General features: G+C 32.1%; 2 protein-coding genes across 11 annotated transcripts; both read right to left on the minus strand.

Moving 5' to 3' along the window:
* Positions 1 to 147: 147 nt before the first annotated feature.
* LOC129795526 (protein daughterless) lies at positions 148 to 18,005 on the minus strand. Of its 10 annotated transcripts, none has more exons than XM_055836899.1 (12): positions 17,635 to 17,986; positions 15,559 to 15,611; positions 14,925 to 15,383; positions 12,496 to 12,765; positions 10,359 to 10,430; positions 9,813 to 10,062; positions 7,531 to 7,624; positions 7,266 to 7,361; positions 6,775 to 6,882; positions 4,968 to 5,113; positions 4,791 to 4,906; positions 148 to 3,489 (listed from the first exon to the last, which is right to left on the minus strand). In XM_055836899.1, exons 1-12 carry the CDS (start codon positions 17,714 to 17,716, stop codon positions 3,445 to 3,447), a joined length of 1,791 nt encoding a protein of 596 aa, XP_055692874.1. In that variant the 5' UTR covers positions 17,717 to 17,986; the 3' UTR covers positions 148 to 3,444. The 10 variants fall into 10 exon arrangements, with proteins under 10 accessions (XP_055692874.1, XP_055692875.1, XP_055692881.1 ...); XM_055836900.1 differs by having other exon boundaries at positions 6,775 to 6,879; positions 17,635 to 17,983; XM_055836906.1 differs by lacking the exon at positions 6,775 to 6,882 and having other exon boundaries at positions 17,635 to 18,005.
* Positions 18,006 to 21,048: 3,043 nt separating this feature from the next.
* Positions 21,049 to 23,459, minus strand: LOC129795556 (UDP-glucosyltransferase 2-like). Its single transcript, XM_055836947.1, has 3 exons — positions 22,359 to 23,459; positions 21,538 to 21,650; positions 21,049 to 21,473 (listed from the first exon to the last, which is right to left on the minus strand). Exons 1-3 carry the CDS (start codon positions 23,428 to 23,430, stop codon positions 21,090 to 21,092), a joined length of 1,569 nt encoding a protein of 522 aa, XP_055692922.1. The 5' UTR covers positions 23,431 to 23,459; the 3' UTR covers positions 21,049 to 21,089.
* Between the last annotated feature and the right edge of the window lie 401 nt (positions 23,460 to 23,860).

A 23,860-nucleotide genomic window follows, 5' to 3' on the forward strand; every position in this document is an offset into this window, starting at 1 on the left:
TCGAGATATTCGAGTGATTCTCATGTGACGCCACCAATTGAGATTAAAGTCCAAAAGGTAAGTTAATTTATGCTCAACTTTGCACACTAAAACGATTCACTTTAACCCTTTCAGGGAGGGAAGGAAGATTTAAAAAAGAAAACAAACTTTTAGGCATTTTTACTATATTTAATATAATAATGAAAATATAGAACCTTAACGAAGATTTTTTTTTATACATTTTAGAGTCATTCTTTAAAATTTAGCTAAACACTTACTTAATCCATTATTTTTTGTTGTTTTTTTCTTTTGTTTAATACAGTAAGTAAAAGTATTAAGATTTCTTCTTCTTCATATTACTCTTCTCCTATTTTTTTTTGCAGAGAAAACTAATATAATTATTGGGAAATTAAAACTGATTTCGTATTCACTTTTTCTTCTTCTTCTCTAATTTATATAATATAGATTTTTTTTATATAAAAAATGTCCTTAATATTAGATAAAAATGAAAAAAAAAAAGAAAGACTGTCACTGTCTCATAAGTTACATTTGCGGTATAAAAAAATACAAAGAGAAGAGTGAAAATATAAGAATTAATTAACTTTTCTTATAAACAGTGATGAGCAAAAAAATTTCAATATTTTGTTGATTTTTTTTATGATTAGCTGTGATAATTTAGTTTTTTTTTTAAACTGAATAACATCTTTCATTCAAAATTAAAACAAAGTTTTTCATTGAATTTGAATTAACTTCAGAAATTTTAGTGTTAGCTTCGTGATTTTATTCTTCAAATTAACAGGAAAGCTCATAAACTTTTGTCAAAAATAGAAAACTTAGAAAATTATTAAGTATTAAAAAAATATATATTTTTTTAAGTATATTCTATTAAAAGTAATTTACTTCAAAACGTTCTTTTTTAATACTTAAGTATTTTACTTAAACTTTTAAAGAAATTAAATGAAAGCCATTGAATTTTCTTTCGTTTTTTGCTAAAAAAAAATAATTTAAAAACTTAATAGTTCTTTTTTTAAATTATATTAAAAAATCTGGAGATTGTTTTCCTCAGCTAATCAAAATGAAAAAAAAAAGGAAACTTTTAGGCTGACGAGAATTATAATGGATTAAAAATAAATTCACTTTGCATTTCAAGTGTTGGAGCTTTATAAATTTCTAATGAATAAAATATAGGTCCTACTAAAATGTAACTATTACCACTTTTTGCTAAATAAATTGTTCTAAAAATGACTTTAAATGTTAAGGACCGACAAATTCTAGCAGTTTTTTTTGTTAAATTATAGAACTTTACATGGGAGAACTGTCTCTTTGATGAAAAACAATTTTCAGTAGATAGCCCTAATGCAATTCTAGCAGATTTTTTTCTTGTAGATTTTTAAATGAAAGAATTATCTATTTAAAAGAATAGAGACGTTTAATTGAATGCCTTATTACTTCTAAATAGCACTGAAAGTCTTAGAACTGTTTGGAATAAAAATTCTAGCAGTTTATTATCGAATTTCGAGATTATTAATAGACTGCCAGTTGAATCTGAAAGTTCTAGCAATTTTTACTTGTAGATTTTTTAACGGAAGAATTGTCAGTTTGAACGTATTGAGGCATTCATTTGTTCTCAAACTATTTAAAGATTTTAAGTTTTAACTAAAAGTTCTTTACTGAAGAATCCAACATTAAAAAAAACTGCAATAATTTTGCCTTTTTTGAGTAAATTATAGCAGTTTTTTCTTGTAGATTTTTCAACGGAAGAATTGTCAGTTTGAACGTATTGAGGCATTCATTTGTTCTCAAACTGTTTAAAGCTTTTAAGTTTTAACTAAAAGTTCTTTACTAAAGAATGCAACATTTAAAAAAAACTGCAAGAATTTTGCCTTTTTTAAGTAAATTCTAGCAATTTTTTTCAGAAAACAATTATCCATTGTTTTCTGATGTGTTTTGAAGGAAATGAAGAGGTTTTAAGATATTCTTCAAACTCTTTCTCAACATTTTAAATTTTTTTTTCAAAGAAATTTTACCTTTTACCCCATTTCAATTCTATTCACCCTATTTTCTCTTTTTCTTACAAATATTCTATTTTTTCTTGCTCATCACTGTGACGTATAATAATAGTAGGAAGAAAATAATTATGAATTCTACATGAAAAAAAAAACATGTTAAGTATTTTTTTCTTCTTTTCAATTATTTTTTTGATACTAAAAATAAAAAAAAAATGGCAGAAATGGTTTTTTTTAAAGTACTTTTCATTTGTCACTATTCACAAAATTGTCGCTTTTTTGTATAAATTAAAAATGTTCTTTTTCTTCTTTTTTTTTACTTACTTTATGCTCATCATTAGCATTATTATTCCCATTGATAAGAGGCTACGACATCAATAGTTTGTAAAAACGGACGGAGGAAAAATTTTTATTCTTTTTTTCCTCCTTGTATTGCCTTTTTTCGAGATTTTCCCTCAAAGAATTTCTTTTATTTTTCAAAGTTAAAACTTTGAAGAATTCTGTGGATGTCGCAATTTCTTATCAATTAATAATTTATTTATAATTAATGTTATATATAAATTTTTCTTTAAATGTATATAGCAACATTCATTCACGACTCTCGCGTATATTTTTTGTTTTTTAACCTTTCTCTCTCTCTCTCTCAAAATGTATTGATTCTTTCATTTTTTTTACTTTCTTATTCTGTCTCTTCTATATATTTTTTCTGTTACATAGAACTTTTTTTATTTCTTTTTTTTTCACGAAATCAATTATTCATCTATATATAATTTTCTTTTATACTTCCTACTCTTCTTCCACGCATTTTTTATTTTATTTTCTCTTTTTGTTTAATATATAATCATTTCCTTCACTTCATTGTAATTTTTTTTAAATTTATTTTTCTTTTCATTTTCAGAGAGATTTTGTTGCTTTTTCCCCGTTGCATGCTTCCCTCAAAAACCTTTTAATACAAATTACAATTTATTCTCTCTTACCGGCGCGAGGGATGAGCTTTCGTGTCCTCTCTCTCTCTCCATGAAAATTAGACGTCTTGGCAGGATGTCTTCATTTTAAAATTTTGTTGTTTTTCCTTTTTTTTTTAAACTTGAATCGCGACATTTTTTTCACACCTTATTGCTTAACTTTATATACACAATCATGATGATATAATTAAATTATTTTCTTCTTCCTCTTGCTGTTTTTTTTTACCACACACACACTCTTGATTGTTGTCTTCTTTTTTGCTTCATTCATCGTGATTTTCTTGTTTTTTCTTCTTTTTTTTCCTTTTTTTTCCACCTTCTTAACACTTTCATGCTTATTCCTGGGGAAGAGAGGGGTGGTGGTAGTCAACATTCAACCGCCCCAGGAGTCATTCACATAATTTTTCCACCCTTTGCGCTGCATTCGTCGATTTGTTGATTAAAAAAAAATTCACGACACGTTAGCGATGTTATCGCCAAAATACTGTTAAGTGCTATTGTGAATGACTGTTGTTGTGTGATAAATTGGAGTGTGGACCCTGCAAAGACAACAAAAATGCCCGCAAATTGAATGATATTGCATAATACCTTTCAATGTTCAAGTTGTGAATCAACTTTATCTTCTCTCTGCATTATCTATTAATATTCCATTGATTCACCTACATCGTGAAAAGTTATTGATAAAGAATATAATTTCGAATTATTCTTCAAGATTCGGTTTATTTGTTATGAATATTCGAATTATTCGTTAAGAAATTCCGGACTATTTTTCAAGAAGATTCGAATTATTCGTTGATATTTGAATTTGTAGAGAAAAATTTCTGAATGGAATGTGAATAAACAACAATATTTGAATTTTTCGTCAAGATTCGAATTATTCCTCGAAAATAGAATTATTCGTTAAGAAATTCCGGACTATTTTTCAAGAAGATTCGAATTATTCGTTGATATTTGAATTTTTCGTCAAGATTCGAATTATTCCTCGAAAATAGAATTATTCGTTAAGAAATTCCAGACTATTTTTCAAGATAGATTCAAACTTTTCGTCTAAGTTCGAATTGTTCGTCGAGATTCAAATTTTTCGTCAAGATTCGAACTAATTCGACAAAGTTCGGATGATTCCTCGAAAATAGAATTTATCGTTAAGAAATTACAGATTATTTTTTCAAGAAGATTCAAACTATTCGTCAAGATTTGTACTATTCGTTGAGATTAGAATTATTCGTTAAGAGATTTCAGATTATTTTTCAAGATTCGAATTATTCGTTGAGTTTCGAATTTTTCGTCAAGATTCGAACTAATTCGACAAAGTTCGGATTATTCCTCGAAAATAGAATTTATCGTTAAGAACTTTCAGATTATTTTTTCAAGAAAATTCGAATTGCTCGTCGAAATTAAAATTATTCGTCAAGATTCGGCACATTTGTTAAGAAGCGTCGAACTGTTCGTCAAGATTTGTACTGTTCGTCAGGATTCGGATTATTCGTCGAGTTTAAAATTTTTCGTCAAGCTTTTTCCGGACTACTTTTTAAATAGGTTCGAATTATTCCTCAAGATTCGGATTATTCCTTCGAAATTATAATTTTTCGTCAAGATTCGGCACATATGTTAAGAAAATCCGAATTATTCGTCAAGAAAATTCAGATTATTCGTCAAAATTCGGATTTTTCTTCAAAATGATTCGAAGTCTTTGTTAAGAATCAGATGATTCGCTAAAATATACCAAATATTTGCCAGATAAACTCCCCTTGATGGCAAATTTGTAAATTGAAGAAAATCCGCAATAAATTCCATTAAAAAAAAAAGAAAAAAAATGTAAAAATAGTAAAAACAAACTCACGGATATTGAGGGATATCCTTGGGATATCATATGATGCTGTGGCAATTTTGATCCATCTTCCGCCTTTTCTTCTTCCCTCCTCTTTAGGCAAGCTGCTTTTGGGTTTAGATTCCTCTCTGAAATGATTTTTTTGTGAATTTTTTTTCATCTTTCTTTTGGAAATAAATTTTAGCTCACCTCGAACTTGTTGCTCCAAATTCATTATCACTTCAACGGCCATATTGAGAATGCCCAATTTTGTCTGTGGCTTATCAGATTTCAAATGTGTCATGCACATCCTCCCCAACTCCTTGAGAGCCTCATTTATATCCCGAATCCGTATCCTGTTTTGTTTGTTTTATTTATTTTTTTTCCAAATGAGTGATTAAAGGAAAGAAAATTTAATAAAAAATTTGAAATTCTTTGAATTGATTATTAAATTGATTTTATTTGAATAAAAAATTTTCAAGCAAAAGTTATACCTCTAAATTTTTATTTTTGCTTTCAAAATTATCATTGAGAAATAAATTTTCTTTTAATTTTATTCAAATAAGACAATTCTTTATTAAATATTTCTTCGTTGAAATAAATAAAGCAAAAAAAAATGAGAGGAAAATATCACACAAATATCTTTTTTTTCTTCTTCAATTTAGCATCATACAAAACTGACTGACAATTTATTACTTTTTTTTTATTTTGTAGAATTTTATTTTATTTATTAATTTCAATTAATTAATGCTTTTGAAGTAGATTAATTCGTGGAGAGTTAGTTAAGAGATGGCGCCACTTGAAAGTTGTCATTTAATTGTCAAGTTGACGTTTTCCTAAACGCCTTGTCCGATCCTACTGGATTATTATTTTTTTTAATTGTCCTAATAAGTAAACGTTAAAAAATAATATTCAAAAATCTTATTCTGAGCTTTTTTTTCCTGGAAGCAGGAAGAAGGTATTTCAATGAATATTCCTGGGAATATCCCTTCTCAGGTTTGACAGCTCTTGACTTTTGGTAGGCCATGAAAATCTGCCAGAAAAGCAAGTTAATTTCTTAAAATTTTTTTACGATTTTAAGAGTTCTGTTTTTTCTTCTTCTTAGTTCTTTATTTGTTTCTTAAAAAAATTTTAGTAAAATTAGAATTTAGTTTAAAGACTAATTTAAGTTTTTAATGCCAATGCATACAAAAATCTAATTTTCTCTTAATATTCTCCTTCTAAACGACCCAAAAAACTAATTCTTAGGCCCTAACCATCATAACCCAACCTAAAAAAAAGAACACGTTTTCGTCTTTTCTCTCATTCACATCTTGTCAAATTAGTTTAGCGCTGTCACTGTCACACATCCAAGAAACGCGTTGTTTAATAACAAAGCAATCGTGTTTCTTGTTTAACAGTGACAACAATACACAATTTGATAAGGAGCGAATGAGAGAAACGATGAAAATGCGTTTTTATAGGTTAGGTTAGTAGGTCAAAAGGAAAACTGAAAAAAAAGAAACGTTTTCTTGATAATAGAAAATTAAGCTCAAAGTTTGAGGTTAGAAATTCATGTCCTTCAAGTGTTTTAAGAGCTTCTTTGACACTTTGATAGACCACAAAAATCTCCTAAAAAATAGGTTTTAATACTTAAAATTTTCTAGTGGTTTAAGAAGTTCTAAAATGTAGGTTTAATGTTGCCTTCAAACATTTCTAGTCTTCCTCATTAATCCTCTTTGTTTTTTTTTGTTAACAAAACGATTTTCTTTGGCCCAATATTAAGGCCTAACTTAGGACCTAACCGTTCATGCTTCTAGAAACAGATTTTCCCTTTCTTTTATCCTTCCAAAAGAATTCTTTCCAACTGAAGAATCCTTGAAATTTTTAACTTTTTTTGTTCTTTAAATTTTAAAATTAACAAAAAAACCTTTAAAACATTTTTTTCTTTTTTTTTATAAAGAGTTTTAGAGGTAATTCTTTTGCTTTTCTTGTTATTTTTTTATGTCTTTTTAACTTTCTTTTCATCTCCATTTACCTTTCGCGCGCATTATTGGCTTGCCGTCTCTCTTTCTCTCTCATTGCCTTAAGGCCGGGCTCCTCATCATCTTCATCGGCGCTTGAACAACTGCGCGAGATTTTACTGCTTTAATAATTTTTTTTTTCAGTTTCAACAAAGAGCGCCAAACATTTTTTTTTTATCACCGCATCGAAGTTTTTTTTTTGGAGAGTGAAAGAGGAAAAAAAAAACAAGAAAAAGAATATTTTTATGAAATTGATATTAGAAAAAAGAAAAATTATTAAGAATTCCCATGTCAGAATTGTATTTGATGAAAAAAAATATATGTATGCAATTATTTTTCTTCTCATCTTTGATTCTTTTGTTTTTGTCTAATGCAAAAATTTCTTTTTGAAACAAGAAAAATGCATTAATTGCGATTGTCTTTGTTAATAAATAAATTCACACAGAAAAAATTTCTTTTTTCTTAAAATTTTGCTTGTTTTTTGTTTTTTGTTCACAAAACTCACCTCTCTCTAACATTATTAGCTTGTCGACGTTCTTTTTCTCGTACGGCTTTACTGCACGATGGATCAGAATTATCACCTTCATCAGCACTTGAGCAGCTAAGAAAAATAATTGCATACAAGGTAATGGAATGAGCAAAATTGTTTGTTTTTTTCTTTACTCTTTTCTTCTTTTTTGTGGAAAAGAATAAAATGTTATTTGAATTGAATAAAAAATGAATGAGATAAAAAAAGAAGAGAATCTTATAAAATAACTTTTAAAACTTACTATCGACGCGGTCTCTTCGATGAACCCTTGGATGAACCTTCGGCTGAACTGCTGCTGGGCTTTGAATCAGCTTCCGGGGGATCCTTTCTCTTTTCTTTATCACACAAAAAATAAATAATAGAAGAAAGTCGTATTAGTTTTTTCTAGTAGGAAGACTTAAAAAAATAAACATTCTTTTCTTTAATTGTTTATTTTTCCTCTGGAATTAATTTTTTTTGTAAAGAAAATTCTTTAAACTTCTAAAGAATTTACTCACTACTAAGTTTTTAAGCTAGACTTAAGTTTAGGCATAGCTAAAAATCTAAAGCCTAGTTTAAGCCTAGACTAAAAAATTAGGCTTGGCTTAAAAAAAAACTAAAATCTGGTTTAAAAAAACCTTTGGCCTAGCCTTAAAACTTAAGGCTCCAACAGATGGACGAGAAATTTCTCGTGCGGTGCGGTGCGGCGAGGATTTCGTGGCCCATCGTCGCTTCGGATTGGCCGAAAAACGTTCTCTCACGGTGCGGTGAGAGTATGTGAGCCATCTCTCGCTTCTGATTGGCCGAAAACCTCGCCGCGCCGCACCGCACGAGGAATTTCTCGTCCATCTGTTGGAGCCTTTAGGTCTACTGTTGAAAATCGAATGTTTAGTTTTAAAAAATTTAGACATAGCTTAAAAACTAAATTATGGTTAAATGCAACTTAATTGAAGCCTTAAAACTTAAGGTTAAGCTTTAAATCTGATGTCAGGTTTAAGAAAACTGAAGTGTGGTTTAAGAAATTCAAGCCTTGTTCGAGAAAATTCAAGCCTAGTATCAAAATTTAGATCTAGCATAAAAACTTAAAATCTGGTTAAAGCACCGTTAAGCTTATTCTCATAACTTGAGCCTAGTTTGAAAAACTAAAATCTATTTTATAAAGCTCAAGCCTAGCTTAAAAAATTAAAACCTTGAGTAAGAAAAATTAGGCGTAGAGTCAAAACTTAGGTCTAGCTTAGAAAAGTAGAGCCTGGAGTAAGAAAACTTAGGCCTAGTTTAGAAAAGTAGAGCCTGGAGTAAGAAAATTTAGGCCTAGCTTAGAAAAGTAGAGCCTGGAGTAAGAAAACTTAGGCATAGAGTCAAAACTTAGGCCTAGCTTAGAAAAGTAGAGCTTGGAGTAAGAAAACTTAGGCCTAGTTTAGAAAACTAGAGCCTGGAGTAAGAAAACTTAAGCCTAGTTTAGAAAACTAGAGCCTGGAGTAAGAAAACTTAGACCTAGAGTCAAAATTTAGGCTTAGCGTCAAAACTTAAGCCTTGTTTAGAAAACTAGAGCTTCCAGGTTAGTAAGAGTAAGAAAACTTAGGCCTAGCTTAGAAAACTAGAGTCTGGAGTAAGAAAATTTAGGCCTATCTTAAAAATTTAAAGTTTACATTAAGAAAACTCAAACCTAGCCTCAAAACTTAGGTCTCGCTTTGAAAAACTAAAACCTGGAATAAGAAAACTCAGAAATTCTCTAAAGCAAAACCTCACGTCTGTGAGTGATTTAGTTTTTCTTAAAAAAAAAAAAAAGATTTTTTTAAAATCCATGCGAAATTAGTACCAACAATAAAAACTAAATTGAGAAGTATTCATCTGTAGGAAAAAAAATCTACAACCTTTGCCATTAAACTAACTATTAAAGTTTTTTATTATCTTTTCATGTTTAAAAAAAAAGTTAATCTCATAAAATTTTAAATTGTTTTCTAGGAGTCTTAAGCAGATTCTAAATAAATTTCACTTCAAAAGTCAACAAAAAGTAGTTCCTAATCTTTTGGTTATTCCACCTACAATTAATATAATTTGCTTCTGTTGGGAATTTTATTTATATTTATTTATTTAAATCCCATATTTTGCAAATTCCTTTTAGAAAAAAAAAATGAAACAAGAAATGTTTATTGAAATGACCTTTGTTGTGAAAATAAAACTTCTTGTAAGCTCACGTTTAGTTCTTCCAACTTCTTTAGTTCTGGCTGTTAAAACTTTTAATTGTAGTAATGCTCTAATTAAGATTTTGCAAAGATTTTTTTTTAACTTTGAAAAATAAGTTTAAAAGCTTGTCGTTAAAGTATTTTCTTAAAAAAAAAAAAAGAGATTTCGCAGCTTTTATTAATTTGTTAAAAATAATAAAAAAAAAGAAGATAAAGATATTTTTTTTTCTTTTTATTAGTATAGTTAGAAAAAGATAAAAAAAAATTAATTCCAAAGGACATTTCGCTAAATTTCAAGGACACAGAAAACCACGAATAAAAAGAGAAATAGAGAAAGAGAAAATAAATAAATAATTACTGGAATTGCCACTTGTGAGTCTTTCTTGCTTTATACTGCCCGCCATTGGATCGGGTTTTATGTCACTTTGAAGAGATGGCATCATTTGTGTGTTCCCAACAGCGGGTGGTGGTGGTCCACTCCCACTCCCACCTGCCGCTCCAATAAATGCTGGATCCAGTCCTGACAGTGGCATCGGCAGTTGGGGTTGTTCACAGTGATTTCTCAATACATTTATGGCATCATCTAATCGTTCCTCCATACGAGCTCCCTGCAATCAAACAAATTGCACCCAAAGACCAAACATCAATATAAAGGTTCTTTCTCCCCTTTCAAAGACAAATAATTCCTTAAGAAGAAGGATTCTCTTCTTCTTGAACCTTCGTTATTCCTTTAGAAATTTAACTTTCCTCAATCAATCAGAAAAAAGCAAAAAGAGCCAACAAAAGGGAATTGAAGAACCCAAAAAGAAATAAATCAAAGAGTTGAAGAAGAAAATGAATCTCAAGCCCAAAAGAAGGATAAAGAATAAAGTAAAATAAAGAAAAAAAATCGTCGTCTACTTACATTCGTACTTTCTGAATGGTCTCGCAAAAAAACAATGGCATCATCTAATGGCTGTGTATCTGGCGGATTAGCCTGAACAACAAAATAACGCAGAAGCATGCAAAAAAATATAAAAGAAAAAAAAAAAGAAATGATGTATTAAATTGTTAGGCTTTCAGCAAAATCCACATAAAAACAAAAAGAAATTAAATAAACAAAACATAAAACATAAAACAACAAAAAAAAACATCACATAAAACTCAATAAAAACATTAATAAAACTTTGATCATATTGCTGGACTCTGCCTCATTTTATTCTATTTTCTTACAAGTAGTAGGGGGCTTTAGAATAACCATTGTGAGGGCCTTTTAACAAAATAAGAGTGTGTCAATCTCCCGATCAAAGTTGATCAAGTTGAAGAAAAAAATCTCACAAATCAAAAACCGGCAAATTATTTTTTTTTGCAAGATCTGTATTCGAACCAGCAATCTTTTCAATGCGAACTGAGTGTTCTATCCATTGCGCTATCTAGCACTCAAAATCATTTGTGAACTTATTTAAAATATTTCCCATTTGGATTGACAATTAGCACGAACTAAAATAGAAATCTCTTCAAATTATTTTAAGATAATTCTTTTTTTTTCTATAAAAATTTATTTAAAGATGGATAAAAAAAGTAGCTTAAGAATTGATATTTATACCTAAAAATTAGGTTGTAATCATATTAACGACTTTTGCTTTCGAATAAATAACTTCTGAAGCTTCTTTTCTTAAGTTTGACGTTCTTTTTAACGTTTGAAGCTTTCTTTCTTACATTTGACGTTCATTTTAAATTCTGAAGCTTCTTTTCTTACGTTTGACGTTTGTTTAAATTTCTCAAGCTACTTTTTTTACATTTGACGTTCTTTTTACCTTCTCAAGCTTCTTTTCTTTCTTTTGAGGTTCATTTTTTAATTTCTGAAGCTTCTTTTCTAAAGTTTGACATTCTTTTTAACTTCTGAAGCTTCTTTTCTTACGTTTGACGTTCTCTTTAACATTTAAAGTTTCTTTTCTTATGTTTGACGTTTATTTCAACTTCTGAAGCTTCTTTTCTTACTTTTGACGTAAATTTTACCTTTTCAAGCTTCTTGTTTTACTTTTGACATTCATTTTAGCTTCTTTTCTTAAGTTTGACATTTTTAATCGTTTGAAAATCCTCGCTCATTATTTTTTTTTTAACTAAACTCTATCAACTTCTGAGTATTCAGTCACCCAAAAACCCTCCCTGACTACATCCCTGACATTTAGAGAAACATTAGAATGATCAAATTGACGTCAAAGTTTTTTTTGTTTGTGGAAAAACTTTAATTAAAATCATATATTTTAGCAAATTATTTGTGAGATGTTTTGCCACAAATTTTCCTACTTCCTGCCATCTAAATACGATCTAACCTTTTTTGCCCTCTCTCTCTCTCTCTCTATTAATTTGCGCCTCAATTTTTAACAGCTTTTTATAAAGATTCTTCTTGTACGTTTTCATGTAAACCGTCAATTCAGTTGCAATTTACTTCTTGATATAATTTTCCTTCTGCTCTCTCTCAATATTTTACAGTAAAGTGGACTTATAAAGGAATCAAGAGTTTTTGTGATTCCTTTCCAGAACATGATGGTTTAGTAAGGTCAAAGTTTGTTAATATAAATCGAAGAAAAAATGAAAAGTTCTTTTAGTTTTTCCTTTCTTTAATAGTTTAAAAAAAAAAATTATAAATATCTTTTATAATCAAATTAGAATTTTTTTTAACCATTTAGTGATATCTTTTGCAACATAACCAAACCACAAACATAAGTGATGTAGTAAGTGGAGAAAGAAGGTAAATGCAAGAATAATCCAGAAGGTTTAAAAAAAAAAACGAAACACTTGGACAACACCAATATATTCGAAGAATGAAATAAAAATGTGATCAAACACGTGAATACTTTTTTTTTCTTCTCGTTCTCTTCATCTTCTTCAGCATCTCTCACACCTCTCCCTCCAGCCAGCACACGTTCGCGTGCCTCGCGAGATGCAGAGCAAAATTGGACCTCATTCACACACACAAACACATTGAGAAATTTTTTTTTTCATCATCTTCTTTTGTTCCCCATTTTATGTTATTCTCTGTGCGCAAACTGACTTACCATGAGTCCTCTGGCCACCAGGTCGGGAGTGTAGGCCCCATTCTGGAGGCCATTGACACTGGGATTCCCGCCAGAGACGCCCGTCGTACTGAGGACAGGTGTCAATTGTTGCCAGGACGTTGCACCACTCGGTGCACTCCCCGGCTGGCCGGCAATCACGGGATTCTGCGTTGGATGGAGCGGAGTCTGCGATGTGAGTGGTGGAGGTGAATTTACAGGTGTTGATGCATTTGAATTTGTATACGCAAGATTTTGATCAGGTGAATAAATCTGTGACAAAACCACACGCAAATTATTTTTAAAAAATCACTTTTTTCCCCTTTTTTTCTCAAAAGAAAATTTGCCCTGCACTTTGTTGCTGACCAATTTATTATCCCTTGTTAGCAAATCGATTGAATATATAATTTAATCAATTGCGAGGGTGTCGTTTAACACATTTGCCAATACTTTGTTGTATACATACAACATTTTGTATGCTTTGTATTTAATTATTTATGATTTTTCATTGATTTCCACTTAATTTCTCTTTAGGAATCTTATGGATATTTTTTTAAAATTATTTTGTGAAAAAGATTTCTATTTGTTTTTCTTTTATTTTAAATTTTATAGTGAGAAAAGCTTTAAAAGTTTATTTTTAATGATTTATTAGTATCTTTGCTATTCTTATAAGAGCAACGGTTTTTCTTTTAAATTATTTTTAATTTGTTTTCTAGCAGTTTTTGTTAAAAAACATTTTTGAATTATTAAGTTAAATAAATAATACTTTGGATGCAAATAAAATTCAAATGAAATTCTTATTATGATGGAGATTTGCAAATTCTAGCAGTTTTTTCTAATTGGCAAAAAGACTGCAACTAACAGTTCTCATATACAAAATCGGATATGAACAAAACTGCTAGAATTTATCAGTTTCTGAATTTGAATTAAAATTTAATATGAATAAATAATTTCAAAGAATTAGAAACTAGAAAGATTTAAAATCGATCATTTCTAGCAATTTCAAATAATTTTCTATTGTATTGGGGCCTACGTATTTTAGCAGATTTGTTATTAATTTTTTAAAACTCTACAAGTTTAACTACCATTTAGACGTTTCAAATCGTTTAGTGGTGGTTCTTAAAGTATTATTAGGGGCGTCCAACAAATTAATTTACATGTAAAAATCTTTATGGGGAAACTGCTAGAATATAGTCTACGACCTTTAAAATATTCTTGCAGTTTTTGTAAAAAAAATCATTTAAATCAATACAAATAAAAAACACTTTAACAGCATTTTACTTTGAAAATAAAATAAAACTACTAGAATTTTTAAACATAATAGTTTAGAATTGGAATAAGAATTAATAATTTGAAAAAAAAAAAAACAAAAATCAACATATAGTTGATTACAAGCCAGAGTCGAGTATGGTTAATAATCTTCAGACACGTCGAATTGAATTTCAAAGATATTAATTAATTTTCTAGTCAGAATTTAAACAAAAAAAAAGTTAGTTTCACTCTACTTCCATATCATCAAAATATTATTTTCTTGTAAATTTTCAGACTTCTGTCTGGACTAAAAATCCATAAAATTAAGTAATTTAGCAGAAAACATAATTTTTTTTTTTACAAAAAACAAAAAACCTTATGTCGTTAAAAATTCGCTTAATGTTTGTTTTTGCGAAAGGCATTAATTCAAGGAATAATAAACGATTCTTCTCATCTTTTTTCTTTCTTAAAGAACATTAAGAGTTTTTTTTTTGAGTGATAAAATGTTGGAATTAAAGATTTCGCAAAGTTCTAGATTTTAAAAATTATATAATACTTAAAAGGGGGTCTCTTGGGCCTCTTGGGAAAGCTATTAGAATTTACACATTTTTTAAATATTTTCATTTTTCTTGGGGTTTTTCTTAAACATGGTTTTCCGATGTTGCTTACATTTGAAGCCTAATTATTGAAGTAAAAGAAAATCACTTTCCGCCATCTTGTGATTTTTCTTAAAACACAAAGGTAGGTTTTTCTAAGGATCTACTGAATGGATTTTGATGGAGGAAAAAGCAAATGGAAGAGGATGCATTAGCTGTGAATGTACCGGAACAAAGTTTAGAAATTCGACTCAGAAACTGAGAAAAGTAGACAAAAATTATTATTGACTTTTCTCAACTTCTGAGTCGAAATTCAAAAATCTGTTCCGGTACATTCTCCGCTAATCCTTCTTCTTTCATTTGCTTTTTACCCCATCAAAATCCATCCAGTAGATCCTGAGAAAAACTAACCTTTGTATTTTGAGGAAAATCACAAGATAGCGGAAAGTGATTTTCTTACTCTTCAATGATATCTCTTTAAATGCGTGACCAACACCGGAAAAGCAAGTTTAAGAAAAATAAAAACATTTAATTTCACCCAGATCTCAAAAGAGACCCCCCTTAAAAGAAGCAAAGCAAACTCACATTGTGTGCTGCCTTCCGGACAATGGGATCCCCGGCCGTCTCAAGGACGGGACTATGCTCAGAATGCGGATGATTGTGTGGAAGAGATAATTGTGGATTGTAGACAGCCTGCGAGGGCCCAGCGCCGGTACCACTACCACGGAAGGAGCTCATTGGGGGCAGAGTTTGCGTTTGCGATAGCTGCCCACCTTCCATGTGGCTCATATTGGGTGACATGCTGTAGTGATTGCTCCCACTGGCACCCCCATGGTGCGTTGCGGGGCTCATGTGGGAGGAATTGTGGTAGTTTGCGGATGCCGTTTGCGGTGTGTAGGCCCCACATGAGGATGGGGCGGCGTACCACGAGGTGGCTGTTGAGTCAAAGTAGGGCTCCGGTTGGTACAGTGCACCGACCGCCTTGGGTGATGCATACCTCGTCACCCCAACAGGATTTTCATGTGCAAATTCATCTGGACCGTACTGCAATGTAACCAACAAGGGGAGAAATGACGGAAGGGGGGGGGGGGGGAGGTGAACAACAAGTGAGGAAACATCTTGACAATTTTTGTGTGTGCAATGTCCACCGCGAGCTTGATTGCAACATGCTGCAATTTTGCTAATTTCAGTGTCTCGGGCAATTTAATCACAAACTCACCATTCCATTTTCCATTCCACCGTATGCCGATGATTGGTAACCTTTCTCTGCTCCTGGTGTGTGATATTACAAGAACATGGGAAGTAAGAAAAAAAAAAGTGAGCAAGACAAACCACCGTGAGATGGGAAGGGGTAAAAAAAAATGTATAAAGTTAAATACTGTAAAGCATTTACAACGACGATGGTCGCTTTAAATGTTTGTTGTCATTTTTTCGCGCGTTTTTATTTATCTTTTATCCAATTTTTTTTAATCTACTTTGATTTAAGAAAAAATTAAATTAATTTCTAATAAAGGGAAAGGAACCTGTTTCCTATTAGAATAAATTAAAAGGAGTTTATTCGTATTTGTTTCAGGATATATGTACCTCTTTTATGAAGAAAAATTTAACATAAAAACATAAAAAACATTTAAGAAAATGACAGACTTTTCATTTTCCACACCTTAGAGATCAGTTAGGAAAATCCCGGAAGGATTTGCCCCAAAATCCAAACAATGACGTCACTATTGAGGATTTATGTTTCTTTCAATGCAAGAAGCATTCATGCTGATGCTACGTCGATGATTTTTTTGACGAATTATTTAATTACTTTATTCGTTTAAAAGATTTTAAGAAACAAAGAAATGGTTAAGTCAATGTTTACATTTTTGCGAAAATCTCATTAAATAAAAATGAAGGATTTCCTTTAATTTTTAAATGGAAAAAAATTTTTCTTCTAGGAATCAATTTAAACTCTCAATTTAGAAAAAATGATTATTTTTTGAATTCTTTAGCAGATTTTTTGAATTATAATTTTTTTCATAATTTTGAAGGCACCTGCTCGAGAATTAATTAGTTAAGTTGTTTGTTCTTTTATTTCTGTGACACAGAAATTGCTTATTTATTGTTAAATTTGTGAAAGTAGTAGGGGGCTATCGTGGTGCGACAACGTGAGGGCTTTTTTTTTTTTACAAATTATAATGTATCAATTCTCGATTCTAACAGATTAAAACCGAATAAAATTAAGAACAGAACAGGGTTGTTTAGCACAGTTAGCATAATTTAAAACGTTTCTCATTTACAGGAGAGAATTAAAAAATAAATAAATAAGTTTTCCATGTTTCTGGCTTCGTTCCAGTTCCCATTTTATTGAGAATAAAAATACTACATTTAGAAGAACTTGTGTAACAAATTTAAAAGTCTCTAAAATCTATGAATTTTGTAAATTTTTATTTTATTAAAGAGGAAAATACAAATAACAAAAATATTTATTCATGAAAATAGTAAAGCATGATTCCCTTTCCCAGTAGGCCGTGCTTCTCCCCTTAAAAAAAAAACTCTTAGTAGGCTTTCCAATTAGCTGTCAAAGATAGTAAATCACAGTAATCCACGCTCGCGAAAAATTTGTTTTGATTTAGAACTTTTCATTTGTTTTTTTTTTATTCGAACATTTCCCGCGAACTTTTGGCGCAACTACGGTGGATTGTTGCATTGAGTAACAATTTTCTTTCTTATTATCCACTTCTTTACGCCAATATCATTATAAATGTATGACAATATAGTAATTTTGTCAATATAAAACAGAGTTTACTTCGTGTTTTTTCTCCTTCTCCCTCTCTCTCTCCTTTTGCTCTCTTTTCTCAATCAAATCTCTTCGCATACATACTCTCAATTCTATACATAATATTATTTATGTATTAGCGGAGAAGAAAAAAAATGTTATGTCCGCGATATATGCACATTGCGCGAAGAAAGGTGGGGGTGGGATACGAGAGAAGATGGGGGGGAGGTAGGCAAAAGGTGGACTTCCTCGTCGTACGTTGAGTAAGAAATGAATGCAAAAGGGGGCCCCTCTGCCAGGTAAGGCATTTTGTACGTCAATTGAGCCCATCAGCCATGGAGGAAGGTGGCCAAGAAGAGAGAGGTGCGGAGAGTAAATCGTGAGAGGGTTTTCTTCCTCCGCGGAGGCTGCGAATACAAAGAAGTCGCAGCCACGCGTCACAAATCCCCCAACTTTCCGGCCGCCCAACCCCATCAGCGCCCCAGAGGTGTCCCACACGGCATGCGAGCACCCCGTAGCAGGGCCCCGGACACTCACCATTTTGCTTATTGGCGATTTTGTTGAAGCAATTCTGAAAGACTTCGTACAAATGCATTGGCTCATCGTCCGAAGTCGCCATTTTGAGTTTATTTTCTCTTCCCTTTTTTGCTTTCACACAACAAAACCAAATACGACGTCTCTACACCACGATTTTGTCCACTAAACACACACCTTCGGGCAAGGGAATCACACCAATTTGTTCGTGAGTACACAAATTTTCACACAATGGACACTTTGATACATTTTCTCAGCGTTTTTCACGCCAAAATACGCAAAAATATCCAAGTCCGAGGAACGAACGATCACCACACAAAATTCTTCTTCTTCCTTCTTCTTCTTCTTACTTTATGTGGTGGCAATTTTGACAAGCTATAGATTTTTCAGCACCTCCTGGCGGTGCACACTGGAAACATCTTTAATTTCATTTACAATGTAACGAATTAATCTTGATTTTCTTGCATTTTCCGGGGTTTTCAAGACCGGATAAGATGTTTTGGAGACAGGATATCATATCTGATTGACTTGGCACTGAAAAAATGTTAGATTGTAAAAAAATAATAATGAATAAAGAAATATATTTATAGGAATAAGAAGACTCTTAGAACTATGCTCCCTATGCTCACTTAGTCGACGATTCCATAAACCCTTCAAAGATAATACTTGCGGTACCGATAAATTGAAAGACAATCTTAAACCATTCAAAGGTTTTTTTTCAATTTTTTTCTGTTTTTACTTGATGGTTCCGCTTTTCTTCTAAAAAAAAAACTTATAAAGCACGCCATCTTAAGAAAACGCTCAAGAAAAAACGGTTTCATTTTGAGAAAGGTAGAATTCCAAGTAAAAAAAGTTGCCTCTAAGACTCAAAAGAACGAGAATAAGGGTTTAAAGTATGTCAAATTGGTGAAAGTTAGGAAATAATTAAGTGACAAAAAGGACGCTACATAAAGCATAAATAACACATAAAAGTAAGTAGCTTGTTTCAATGTTTCTGCGTTACATGTGGACGTGAAAGGGTTAAGATATCAATGAATGTGAATTTTTTTTTTAAATTATAAATTGAGTTAAATTAATACTTCATTTAAATGAGTTAAAATTACGTTTGTTAATGTAGATTTTAGAATAATTTGTCTGAATAATAAAAATCTGAATTGAAGGCAAATTCCCTTTTCTGCTGCTGCATGATTTTCTTTGATTTTCCTCATTATTGAAAGTAAGTAGGAACCTACTTCAAGGAAAATATTTTTTTTTTTGTAAAAATCATCCCCAATTTATCGTGAAAGATAAGAAAAGATAAGCAAAAGTATTTGGGATTTACTCTTTTCTCGCTGCCATGGTAAAAGAAGATACATATCCCGTGTATTTGTGTGTTCATATACATACATAGGTATTAAATCATCATTAAAATGAACTCTCTGTCGGAAGTTAAATAAAGAGCGAGGGATTTATCTTAGAAGGATCTTAGAAGGATTTTAAGTGCATTAGCATTGTAGCTGTAATGTATGGTACTCGAATCGATATTTTGCATTATTCTCAATTACTCCTGAGCTCCTCATACGTAAGGGTAGGTAATTAGTTTTCGCTTCAATCAACATCAGTGGGGGGTTATTTCATATATAGTCCCCAGCTGCAGGGCAAGTCAACATGCACGAGCTCTTATTGCTCCACTTGATGACAACACCAACCGTAAACTGTAACCAAACCGTATATGGAGCTACTTAAGTGGGTTGAATTTCAAATGCTAATTTAAAATAGTGTGTCCATATCCTGGAGGTAGACATTGGTACATTGAAAATGTTCTTCGTCAATGGGTTAACCGCAAAGTGAAACCTTTTGTGATATGCACCGAGCTTTCGAGTTGAGCAATTAACAATTAAATTATGTATAGGGCTGATTGCATTTGGGTTTCAATGGTTACAATTAAATGGATAATATGGTTAGTTAATCCTCTGTATGACATAAAATAGATTATTAAATTGACAAAGGTTTTTATCAAAATTCATTGATAGAGCAGCGACGCAGAATTAATTTTTTTCTCTATTAATTTTCCACTGATAGCAAAATTTCCATCATTATTTGTTGTTAATTTAACATTATTACGAAGCATTAGCTCTTTTGCTTTGTTTTGATTTATTTTTGCCGCCAAAATGTTTCATTTTCCCCATATTTCCCTTTTTCACCATTCGAATTCACCATCTTTCCTATCGCTCCTCAAATGAGCGCCAAATTCAAACTCTTATATTTTATCAGTTTCCAAAGCACCAACATTATAATTGAATGACTTATTTTATGTCAATGTATCATGGGATAGTACTTCTTATGCAATATGTAGTCCGAATAATCCCTCCTTTTATGGGGTTATCGTAAAAGCAGGAAGAAAAATACTTACCTTGGGAAAATGTATGCAAAATCAATTTAGAACCTATAGAGAGGCCCCAAAGGATACTAGAGGTACGCAAGGTGATGGATGGTGGGGATGGTACGGGGGAATTTTGCAATTTTCACGGAAGATAAATCAAGAAATTCCCAAGAAAATGCCAAATTATCGAAGGAGACAACATCAATCACGCCATTAAACTTTTACAAACACATTTTCTTCTCCCACGAGGCAGTGAAAGGTGCGTCCTCAGTGGCGCATAACGCACCCTTCATGGCTGACGGGGGGTGTATAACGGGCTCCCTGTGCTCTTTTAGGTACTCTCAAACGTCGGAGATAATTTTCCGATGATTTCAGCAATTGTCCCACTTCACTGTCTCTTCTTCACGCATCCTCCCCCGCTGAATGCTTTGGGGATGGGGAGAAAAATGGATGTACATTGTGTGATTTCGGCAGTCACATTGTTTAACTTTTTCCTCCCTTGATGCTCCCTTGGAGGAAAGCCTCCCTTGGGGTGGTACTTTTCATGCTACTTTTCCACTCCCTCGCGCCTGATTTCTTCATTTGCATAACGAAATACTTTTTATCCTCTCAAAATAAAAAGTATCATCACCATTATTCTTTTTTCTCAATGAGGAAGGGAGGAAAAAGGAATAAATCTTTACTAAGTTGTTGAGAAACCCGTTGGGATTTAATTAAAAATAAAAATGAAGATAATTTCCATCCAGAAGAGTGTCAAATAGATAACACTCCAATAATTGCTGATAAGTAAAATGAAAATGATGTGATTATTCCTGGGCATGAATTCTCTAAGACTGAAAAACTCCCGTGATAAACTCCTGAAGGCTTTAGCGTTTTAAAAGAAACGTGAAAACCGGGAAAATCTCACGGGAGTTTATCACGGATCCATTATTTTTCTTAAAGGATCAAGCTCACGTAGAGTTTTCCTCACTTTTTCCCTGCAAAAAGCCTTCGGGAGTTTATCACGAGAGGGTTTCACTCGTAGAGAATACAACCCTTGGAGAAAGTATTAAAAATTCCTCTGGGGAAAGTTTTAATTGAAAACTTTTACGACAATTTACTCCTTCTTCGTCTTCTTTGGCTTTCGCATCCAACGCCAAACTTTCCTAGTCATCCACAGGGTCAGTAGCACCCACAGAAAACACGCCACAGTTAGGAAGGCAATGATGTCCATTGAGTGCCTCTGGGGGATGTTGATATCCAATGAGGGGGATCGTAGGTGAGACACATCAGGATTCCGCAGGATCCACTCAATCCACCAAATTGCCCGATCTAGAGGCATTTGGGGTTGATCCTGGAAGTTTTTCGAGCGAATTTGTGAATTTTTGCGATATTCAGGATCCTCAAGAACATTCAGAATAGCTTCCAGGAAGGACTTCCTTTCAACCGTTCGGATATTGTAAATCTCCCCTACACCTGCTGCCTTGGAAATTCTGGCATTCTAAAGGTAAGTGAATAAAAAGTTATATAATTTAAGTTTATATAAAATTTTTGAGGTAACTTACATTCGCTTGATCAGCAAAAATTGGTAAATTTAACAGAGGAACTCCATACCAAGTTGCTTCCTGGGTACTTAGGAGACCTCCGTGGGTAATGAAAAGGATTGTGTTCTTATGAGCTGAAATAGAATAGAAATCATAAAAATCGGCTTAATCCGTTACTTAGACAAGACTTCAGTTCTTAAACGAAATTTAGCTCTAAAGCAGGGCTTAAATTTCTCAAGATCGTCCTTTCTTAAAGACTACTAATTACTAAAGGTGGGCTAGTCTGCCAAACGGTTAAAAAACAGAATTAGGATTCGGTTCTTAAAGTTTAAGGATTTTGGATGCCTAGTCTAAGTTACGGCTAAATGTACTGTTGACCTAAATTTATCTGTAAAAAAATGTCAGATCTAAAAATCTATAGTTTGGTTAAAAAATTTAGGCCTAGCTATAAAAAAACTAAGGCCTAACTTTAAAAAATTAAAGCCCTGCTTAAAAAAAATAAGTTTAGTTTTATAAATCTTAGACTCATCCCAAAAAAAAACATAGGTTTAGACAGAAAAGCTTTGGAATATTAAAAAAAATTAAAGCCTAGTTTAATAAAACTGTGAATACAAAAAAATGACTGAATTGTAAAATTGACGTAAGAAAATTAAGCTAGACTTAAAACTTGAACTTTAAACAAAATCTTAAAACATTAAAAGCCTTAAGTCTGCCCAAAAAACTTGTCTGGCCTAACTTGAAAAATTTAAGTGTTGCTTCAGAAATTCTGAGACTGTTTTAAGAAACCTCAAGCCTGACTCGAGAAACTTATGTTGGGCTGCTTTTATTTAACTGATCCTTACCAAGGATATCACTCTGTGGCAACCACGGGCGAATAATAACATTCTTGGGGATCTCAAATGGGAAATCTTCTGCTTCGAATTTCCACACAATCGTGTACTTTGGTAATTGACGTAAAGTTTCAAGAATCTCCCTAAGTCGCTTTTCTCCTAGTTCACTGCTTTGTATATTGGATCCAAGTGAGAAGAGAATAACTCCACTTTCTGCTCCATCTAGGATGTCTTGTAAGTCTGCCGGAAGTGGTTTAGGTTGTTGAATTTGCATGCCACCGATGGAAATTAAGCCAGGTAGGGTAGGTTCTGAGACATCAACGGCTGGATGTTTATTGTTCATAATTATCTTATGAAGGGGCATTAGGTCATCCAAGTAGGGACTATCGGGGAATTCTGGACGAATCATTTTATCCAATTCAGGTGTAATGTAGTACTTCATGAATACCCATTCAAAGTGAGTAAGGAGGAAATTGTAGATTCTCCCGAAGAATGTACTGATGTCAATGTCGAAATAACTAACAGTCAGGAAGGAAGGATAGAACGTTGAGCCGAGGATGCTGTATCCTGTTGAGGCTGAATGTAAGGCCGTCATCCCAATGAGTGGGGGGTAGTTGAAATGATGGACAAAGGGTAGGAGCATTGGTCCCATTAAATGATCATTGATTATCAGGTCAAATTTGAAATCTTTGGGGTAGTTTTTGAGTTGTTGATACCCTTTGGATTGGAAAATCCCAGCTAAGGTCATCTTGTAGAACAAATCAGCCTCCATGTATTGCTCAAGGGGACTCTTATCGCCCATTTCAAAGAAGTCAATTTGCATATCAAATTCCGGATTTGATGCATTGTACATCACCTGATACACCTGATCCAATGGTAGGTATGTTAGATTCTCGGAGTTTTTCTCATCTTCAGCACATAGTGATGTTACGTTGTAGCCTCTGGCTGCGAGAGCTCTATTTAGGGTTCCAAGAAAAATATGATGGCTCGGCGATGCTACGCCCTCGAGAACAAGAATATTCTTAGTTGTACAATTTACACTAAATATACAAATAGTACAAAATACAAGAAATAACTTTGTCATTGTGACTGGGAATAATTTATTTTAGTGAGCTTCTCAGAAATGCTTCTTCATCGCAAGACGAAGAGATACTGCTGAAATTTTATTTTTTTTACTTCACCTGCCGTCTGAATTTTCTTATCTTCCTGACGTGTTGATAAGAATTATCTTTGATAAGTGTGTGAGAATTAAGGAAGATAATGTAGCAAAATTGCATAAATATTATGTAAAGGTCTTTATCATAATTTGTGTTGTGATTTGAAGAAACAAATGAGATAAACATTAATCTTGGAGAGAATCAAAAGGAAAACATTTAAGAAAAATCGAGAGATTTTCCCGGAAAGTCACGTTTAAATCGATGATCATTCATTTAATTAAATTAAAACTAAGATTGGGATGCATTTTGGGCATTCTGCTGTGCTTCTCTTGATGCATAGAGGCTGCATTCGTTTAA

The sequence above is a fragment of the Lutzomyia longipalpis genome, chromosome 4 (genome assembly GCF_024334085.1).
Source record: "Lutzomyia longipalpis isolate SR_M1_2022 chromosome 4, ASM2433408v1".
NCBI lineage: Eukaryota > Metazoa > Arthropoda > Insecta > Diptera > Psychodidae > Lutzomyia > Lutzomyia longipalpis.

Coding starts and splice junctions, on each gene's coding strand:
- LOC129795526 (XM_055836899.1), bottom strand. CDS start 17,716: ATGGCGACTTCGGACGATGAGCCAATGCATTTGTACGAAGTCTTTCAG. Junction 7,625..9,812: donor ACTCACAAGTGGCAATTCCA/GTAATTATTTAT, acceptor TGTGTGATAAAG/AAAAGAGAAAGGATCCCCCG. Junction 6,883..7,265: donor GCTAATAATGTTAGAGAGAG/GTGAGTTTTGTG, acceptor AAATTATTAAAG/CAGTAAAATCTCGCGCAGTT.
- LOC129795556 (XM_055836947.1), bottom strand. CDS start 23,430: ATGACAAAGTTATTTCTTGTATTTTGTACTATTTGTATATTTAGTGTA. Junction 21,651..22,358: donor GCCACAGAGTGATATCCTTG/GTAAGGATCAGT, acceptor ATTCTATTTCAG/CTCATAAGAACACAATCCTT. Junction 21,474..21,537: donor TTTTTGCTGATCAAGCGAAT/GTAAGTTACCTC, acceptor ACTTACCTTTAG/AATGCCAGAATTTCCAAGGC.